Raw genomic sequence first — 8,432 nt, forward strand, 5'->3', positions numbered from 1 at the left:
TTGTTAGCTGTGAGAAGAAAATAGATACAGATTAAAATGGCATGTCTGAGAGAACATCTGCAATATCTGGGACCTCCTGGCTCCTAATTCTGAGAGCTGCTAAATATTTCACCCTGTCCATTACTCTCTACAACCTATACATACAGCATTAACTGATTGCAATGTATATACAACATTAATTACCTTTGGAGTATTTCAAGAGGCTCCGTTAAATCAGCCACAGCAGCAAAAGATGCATATATCTGTGGCTCTTTACTGGAATAGTGGGGAATAAAACCAAGAAATCAGGGAGTAAAAACCAGCTGAGTTCACACTGACTGTACAGACTTCAAAGCCTGCTGTGTGAGTTCTTGAGAACACTGGCATTTCCCCACTCAGGGAAGGAGGCACTGCTGCTTTGCTCTAGAGGGAGTGCACTCATGCACCCGCTGGAATCCCATTGGTGCTGTCTAAAAGTTTGCTGCTCCCAAGTGTTATCTGTGTCTGGCAACAACTGCTCCTGGGTTCTTCCTGTGCTACTGCTCCATCCACTTACTGTTTTGTTGACGTCAACCATATACCACTTCTTGGATGTGGGCCTGGTGGTCTCCTACTCCCCAACGGTCCCCAGACATCTAGAAAGATGTCTGATGAGACCCTGAGTTTGCATGTGAAGCTTGCCAGAGTCATTGCAAGTGGTTACCCTGCAAATAACCTTTTTTCACAGGGTGTTACTTTTTTGGTTTTCCTCTCAGTTCTGATGACTGTTTAATGCTGCACAAACAACTTGGTGACCGTTTAACTTATGCTTGTACTTATTTCTCCTTGGTTTTATTGCAAGAAACATTTATAAGAAAATCTGAACTGTATTACCTAGGAGTTATACTGTATATACTAAATCTTAGGTATAAAACTAGGCAGTTAACAGTTTTACATCACAGAGGCAGTTAACCTCTGTAAGGCTGGAGTATGTCCAGACATGATGCCCTGTAGAAAGAAGTGTATCAGCATGAAATATTATTTGAGGAGATAGGAGTTTTTTGGTGAAGATACATTTAGTTGCATGTATCCCCATTAACAGGTGCATGGATGTTTTAAGTTATCTGGGGTTTCTAAGGGATTACTTTATGTGACTCTTTTTACAATTTTCGTACAGACATGCAGCCCAGCATTCATCAATATATATGAAAACTGTCCAGAAGAAAACAAAACTGTGGGTATGTACTCTCTTTTCATTCTCGTACGTATGCAGAATTAACCAAGGCAGATTGCCTGCAAGAGCTACCCTTTGGCTTTTGATACAATGAAGAAAAGTGTTCTACTTAGTGGGCCATTTCTAATTCCTCAGATGAAGGGTAGACAAAAAAGCCTTACAGCTTCTCTAAAGGCCTCTAATCTATCTTCATGTCTGCTGGCAGACTTACTTGGTTTACTTGTCATGATACTGTACAGTAGCTCTTTGTGTTTTATTCTTTCATACTCTTTGGTGGTTTATTCCCTTTCATACACTTTGTAAAAGAAAGATACTTCATTCCTTATCAGCCTCTGAAAATACTCCTTCCCCCTACAAATGTCTGATGAGACCCACATTAGCAGCATTGGGTGGTTGTTCCAATGGACCCCATGCCCTTGGTTCCAGAGTCACTGGCTTCTCACTGTGACTGGGCCCTTCCCCTGCCTTGGGCGGCCTTGTGCCTGAGATCAATTTGCCTTTAGCAGTATCTGCTCTCTGGGACTCCAGCAGATCATCTGCCTGCATCTTTTTCCGGACTTCCTTTGCTACAGCTGATGCCCTGAGCACATTTCCTCAGCTCATCTCTTTCACTGCATAATGAGGTCCTTTTTGAATTCCCACCTGCACTGCTCTTAAAGTGATCCATTACACACTCTGCAGGGGATAGTTCAGTTTCTTATGTTATTTCTGATTTAAGAAAAGGAGAGTCAAATGGATTCTGCAAAGAGAGGGTGAATAAATAAAAGAATGAATGAATAGATCTATGAATAAAACATTTGCTAGAGCAAAACTATGTGTGCTATTTGGCTAGCTGGAGTGCTATTATTTTCATACCCTGCAGGGGATATTCTGTTAGCCTGTTCCTGTGCTTGGATCCTAACCTGACAGATGTGGCTTTGGCTCTCTGGATGGAGCCACAAAGCACCAACCTCCTCCATTTTCTCTGCTCCACCAGAATTAACAAGAGAGAGAATTGTTCAGCTTCCCAGAACCTTTTTTTGTGGTGCAGAGGGGAAGGAAAGGGTTTTACAACAAACAACATATATGGCTTGTGTCTCTATAAAGTCATATGTGTTAATTTCTTTTCAGTCAGCGGGGGGTTTACTGCTGACATTGATTGAAGCAGAACTGAATCAGTGTGTAATGTTTTTGAAAACTTCTTTCTAACTCATTTTGGGTAGTGTACCTTGTGCCTTCTAGCCATATGGAAAAACTAGTTCATCTGCCAATTTTTCTTTTCCTTCTGAATGACTTTAGTGGATATATAAGAAAAACAACATTCCTATTTCAGCTTTTACAGTTATTTTAAATTGAGTTTAAGAAAAAAAAAAAAAAGGAAATCTGTGCATACTATATACTAATTGCAGGTAACTGTGTTGAAAGATCACAGAAGACAAAAAAAGAGGCAACATTATTGAAGCCTGCCTACAAAACAGATCTTTTTGATGATCCATGTTACATCAACACTCAGAACCTGCAGTCTACAGTCTGTACAGCCCGCGGTACAGCAACAATACAGACCCATGGGAGCCCACTGCGTCAGGCCAGTAGGTCCCATTGCAATACCTATCTTTCCTAAGCTCTGAAAAGAAGGAGTCTTGTTATCTGTGTCTTTAGTAGTTGATTAATGATAATAGTGTTGCGCACATAATAGTAAGCAAGTCTTTAGGATGGTGAGGCGCTAGAATGGGTTGCCCAGGGAGGTTATGTATGCTCCATCCCTGGCAGTGTTCAAGGCCAGGTTGGACGAGGCCTTGGGTGACATGGTTTAGTGCGAGGTGTCCCTGCCCATGGCAGGGGGGTTGGAACTTGATGATCTTAAGGTCCTTTCCAACCCTAACTATTCTATGATTCTATGATATGAAAGCTTGTGACTGCACCATACCTCAGGGAAGAGGGTTCTGTATGCTCAAGATCTTAGCCACTTTAAGGTGGAAGTGGCTTCAGATGCCTTTGCTTCACAGGCAGTAGCACAAAGTGGGATCATTATGACCATCTTTTCTCAGTTCTTGGATAAGTGACCTTTGAATTTCATCCAATAATTTCTAAGTCAAACTGATCAGTAGTATTAAATGTATGTCAAATTAAGTCTTGATTTACAGACTCAAAGTGGTAGATATCCATTAAATGGCTATATAGTTGCTACTGATGGTCCTCATTATTGAAAATACTTAATTTATTAGCTTTGTCTTTTATAGTTTCCCATTGAGTGTTCTCTCTGTCACATTTGGCTCCACACAAGAAAGTGGGCAAAGGACTGAACAGAACTGCACGAAAGGAAATCCGTGACCATTGAGACATTTCCAGCCTGGGGCTGTATTATGCTCTAAAAAGAACTGGCGATATCCTGAGAAGTCTTAGGTTGCACAATTCCATTGAAGAAGTGGTATCCTCTTATTTTCCTTAGAAAAATCCTGCCTGTGAATCATTTGCAGTCTGACTGGCTATATCCCAAACCACCCAGTTTTGTTAGTACATTCAGTAATTGTTCGTTTTTTCACAGCAGATGCATCATACTGTAATCCTTCCCTTCTGGCTACATTGGCCATGTTGTCTTACATTCCTGCACATAGCTGGAGCCAGTCAAAATGACTCTCCCAATGATCCACGATGAACTCTTCAGAGCTTGTTAGGGAAGAAAGAAAGAGCTGGATCTTTAAAAAAAAACCCCAACAAACCAAACAGTGGCTAAACCCCAGCAAAAATCTTGTTTTCACAGGGAAGATTTGACTTTTTAATACAACCAAAGAAATACAAACCCAAAACAGTAGAGCATCAGGCAAATTCCTGTTTCTATTCCCTGTTGCCTAGAGACCCAAAGCTTTCTCATCTAAGGTATGGGAGGAGATGGTGTGATAATTTTACCTAATGCACTGGAGGCTTGTGAGCATTCATATTTGCATAACGTTACAGTCTGTAAGGTTGGTTTGAGCACAGCTTCAAGACTGTTGAATATTTTAAAAGCTAATAAAAAATACTGTCTTGCATCCTTTTAGGGTGAAGTTCTAGGTGAAGTGTCCAATACATTCCCTTTCATTTAATTTTAGAGTTACCGGAAGCTGTTCAGCAGAGTGCCACAAGCAACACAGCTGGTCTCTGTGTTCTGCCACAAATAAAGCAGCAGCTAAAGAATGAAGACTGTTACCATGGCAAATTAAACAGGAAAGCAGCAGAGAGCCTCTTAGTCAATGATGGGGATTTTCTGGTGCGAGAGAGCACAACGTCACCTGGTCAGTATGTCCTCAGTGGACTTCAGGGAGGGCAAGCAAAGCATCTGCTCTTGGTGGATCCTGAGGGCAAGGTATGAACACCTCATATGCTGAAATGTCAGGGCTGCTCAGATATTTCAGTCAAAATGAATGCACGGGTTCATTCCAGGAAGTGGAACTGACTGGATTTCATCCAGGTTAATTTAAATTTAGCCAGAGATTTCAGTAGGTTTGAAAGTTAAATTCAAGAACTTACAAGCACCGAAGTACCATGGAAATAGAAGTGAGGTATTTAAATGTTGTTAGTCCAGGTGCTGATAATTAGTGTATATACTTAATACATCTTTTGAGTTGTTATTATATTGCTAGAAAAATAACCCTAACATTAAATAATGAATTTGATCAGTAACACACTTGTGGATACAGAAAAGGTAGAGCTGGCCAGTTCAATTTTACTGGCTTCTGCTCAGGGCTAGAAGAGCACTCTTGAGTGATGTTTCTCAGAGGAGAGAGTAAATCAGAAAATTAATCCTCAGTGGGATTTAGGGAAAAATACCTCTCTTTGGGGTGGGTTGGGGAGTTTATTTCATTCCCCTTAGCAGAATCAGCCCAGTTCTACATTCAGTGTCTTTTACTTGGCCCTTTGTTTTTCATGTCAGCTAATGGCAGGTCAAAGGATAAGTCTAAATCACTGTCTAGAGCCTAATGATCCCACTACAGTGAGTTCAGTGGCTTTAATGCCTTTTGACTGTAATGTGCTAGGTTCATGTCCAACCAGTTATAAGCACAGTCTAACCATAAATACATTCTTTTGCTTTCATTAGGTGAGAACCAAAGACCATATATTTGATAGTGTGAGTCATCTTATTCAGTATCACATGGAAAATAACTTGCCAATCATCTCTTCTGGAAGTGAAGTGAGCTTGAAGCAGCCTGTAAGGAAAGAGAATAATGTGGGACACATGCAGTATCACAAATAATCCCTTGGATCTCACAAATTCCAAGACAATTCATGTTTGAAAACTACCGAGAACTTTCTATTATGAAGACAATTCAAAACGGTACAGACTGCACTTTCTGCTGCTGTTCCAGAAGACCCTTTTGTGTGTGTATGTATGAATATATGTATATGTGTATATCTATGTAGATCTGTAGAGATCAACAGGCATAGTTATATAGATATATATAAGCTTAACGAAATTACACCTTCAGAGTGGGAGCTTCATTTGTGAGAAGGTATTTTAGACATGCACAAATGTCACTTTCAAGGTCATACTGAATCAGTAACTATTTAAAAGCACAATTAAACCTCTACATGCAAATGCTCACTTGAACGAACTGCTGGAACATTAGTATGTGCCTTTTAGCATAGGATTATTGGAAACCAATATTATTTATACTGGATTAGTTTTTGGTGGTTAAACAAACATGTCTACACTGTTAACTATTTGCCAAAACAAGTACAATTTGAGTATTACTAAACTGTCACCTGCTTTCGATAGACACTAACAATTTCATTTTGCTTGTAATAGCACTTTACTAGCAAGTAATGTTTGAAATGAGTAGCATTCACAATACAGAAAGGTTGTCTGGTTTCTTAATCATTTTTTATCACTGTCTGACTACTCGAAGATTTGAGATTATGCAACATTTACAAAGTTGAAATTAATATATGTAATATAATTTTGGAATAGAACTTGTTAAAGGACAAGCATGCTAGATCCTAATATTTTTGTCTTGCATATGATTTTACTATTACTACCAATTAATACTGGAGACATCTCTTTTTAAATGTAGCCTAAATATATTTTCATTGATTACATAGTTGTTTACAAACTAGAAAAGCAGAACAAAACTAATGATACATTTTGAAAGAAAACTATTTAAAAGATGTTTGAACTTTGCATGTGCCCTTATCCAATGTTCTTTCCAAAACAAGATACAGTTTTCCCTTTCTTCACGTAGAGTCCATTTGCTCCTAAACATGGTAAAAAGTCTTTTAAAGGAAACCTACGAATTGTTTTGCCACAATAAATAGATATGAACAATCCTGTATTCAGAGTGTACAGTGATTTCTTGGGCCTCCTGCTGAAGAAACAGTGATTAAATAAGTAATTGAAGAAAGGCAGGGGGGATTTGGGGAATGAATTGGTCATCCAGGTGATGGCCTGAGAAAGTTGTCCCTTTAAGATAAACAATGTCTTTTGTCATGAGCAGGAACATTCTCTCTGTCTCCCAGCCCACTGTCTCACTTCCACAAGGCAGACAATGATTGTGGAGTTCAGTAATTGCTGGAAGACTCGGCTATAAAAGACTAATTCTGTTCTTTTGCCTGTGTTCACATTAAATGGGACACTATAGTAAGAGCTCTTCCCTCTAGAAGACAAGAGTGGTCATATACATATAAAATTATTGAAGACAAAAGCTTCCTTGAAGGGGGAAAGCTGATGTTAAATGCCACACTTAGAGGTGACTTAAAAAACATCTTTTTTCTAATCCTAAGTTAATAGGCATAGAATATATTTCATTCCTTTATAATGACATAATTAAAATAGTAAATTGCATATATTGAAGCAGTGAGAAGCTTTAAAACATTAGTAGTTGATTTCCCTGCTAATAGTCTAGCATTATTGATACCTCAGTCCTTCAGACTAGAAACTCAAGTTTATGCCAGTTCCATCCTATGCAAGCTTTTCACCTGTGAAGTAGGCCCCAGCAAGAGCTTGTGCTTGAGCTTTGTGCCACTGTGAGGATAGCTGGCAAGAAACTACAACTGGAATGTTAAACCCCTGCATAGTATCCTTTCTATTCTCACGTCTTGCCAAACTTCATAATGTGCTTGACATGACTTTATGATGCAAAAATAGCTACTTGTGTGTTATGTCAGGGGGACAGAAAGACCTGTGTAGGGTGATTTTGACTTTTGCATCACACCTGAGGTTTATGACAGGTCGTAGAAGGAAAATGTGCAGAAATTCATCGCTATTTTTAGTACAGATCAAAGTTACTTGTGACTAGAATAATAATGCTTGGAGTTGTGATAGTATAACATCAAAGTTGCATGACTTTGCCAGTCAAGATGCTGACTTAGGGACTTATTTCACTTCACCAGTTTTCATTTTACAAATGCATAAAACCATCCTGAGCCCGTGTGTGATGTTTGGAGCGCAGTGTGATGCTGTCTGCATCTCCCTCTTTGAATATCACTAGCTTAAAAAGAAGTAAGATCAGAAACTTTTTTTTTGTTGCTGCTGCAGCTTTTGGATGTGTCTGAAGCAAAACTGTAAAGGAAAAGGGAGATAATTGGGTGCTACTGCAGTAAACAAGTGTCTCAAAATCTCTTGATGTGAGAGAAAGCAAAGAACCCAACTAATTAGATACAATTCAAATACAATATATACATGCATTGCAGACAATGGACATTTTCCTAGAATAAATGACATTCATACTTCTGGAGCAGGAACTAGGAACTCAGTTTTTGGTTTCTGACACTTATGTGCTTTCACTTAGTTATTAACACTGCTTTTATCCTCTGTGGACCAGCTATATCATGTGAAGTACGCTATCAGCTCCTGTGTGCAAGTCTTAGAAGTAACTATGCTAAAAAGGAAGTTACCTGAATTTTGGAAAGATTTTCAAAATACTGTTCTTGAGACAGTGAATATGAATTGTAAGGCCCATGTAGATTGTTTGTTTAATGGTTTCATGCTATGAAAATGCTGCGGAGAACTGGTTAATCTCTGTTCTAATGGTTACTAGAAACCCCTGGGAAGAATAGCTGTTTCTGCCTATAATGTCGTATTTCAAGGATAGCATGGTCATTCTTTTTCAGAACTCCTATAAATTTCACTAAATCACATTAGCACACATATCTGTTTCCATCAATAAGAATGCTGTAACAAGTGACCCAAAAGACTCCCCTATCACAGCTTCCATTTTCTGTTCCAGCATCAAGCAGGCAGCATTATTATTGCTGAGGGTGTCAGCAGATGGAGCTATTACATATCTTC

At 39.0% G+C, this 8,432-nt stretch overlaps 1 protein-coding gene across 2 annotated transcripts in view; it reads left to right on the top strand.

Annotated features, from left to right (window-relative positions):
- The window catches only part of SHC4 (SHC adaptor protein 4), a 32,196-nt gene extending 25,719 nt beyond the window's left edge, over positions 1-6,477 (top strand). The window contains exons 9-12 of one of the 2 annotated variants that reach the window (XM_061347342.1): positions 1,136-1,196; positions 2,581-2,760; positions 4,261-4,514; positions 5,247-6,477. In XM_061347342.1, the coding sequence (XP_061203326.1) occupies positions 1,136-1,196; positions 2,581-2,760; positions 4,261-4,514; positions 5,247-5,402 (651 nt within the window). In that variant the 3' untranslated portion in view covers positions 5,403-6,477. The remainder of the gene's footprint in view (positions 1-1,135; positions 1,197-2,580; positions 2,761-4,260; positions 4,515-5,246) is intronic. The other variant, XM_061347343.1, reaches the window with a different exon arrangement.
- Positions 6,478-8,432: the final 1,955 nt, after the last annotated feature.

This window comes from Neopsephotus bourkii, unplaced genomic scaffold (genome assembly GCF_033783945.1).
Source record: "Neopsephotus bourkii isolate Nb327-2 ecotype Australia unplaced genomic scaffold, CSIRO-AGI_Nbou_v1 NB_318, whole genome shotgun sequence".
NCBI lineage: Eukaryota > Metazoa > Chordata > Aves > Psittaciformes > Psittacidae > Neopsephotus > Neopsephotus bourkii.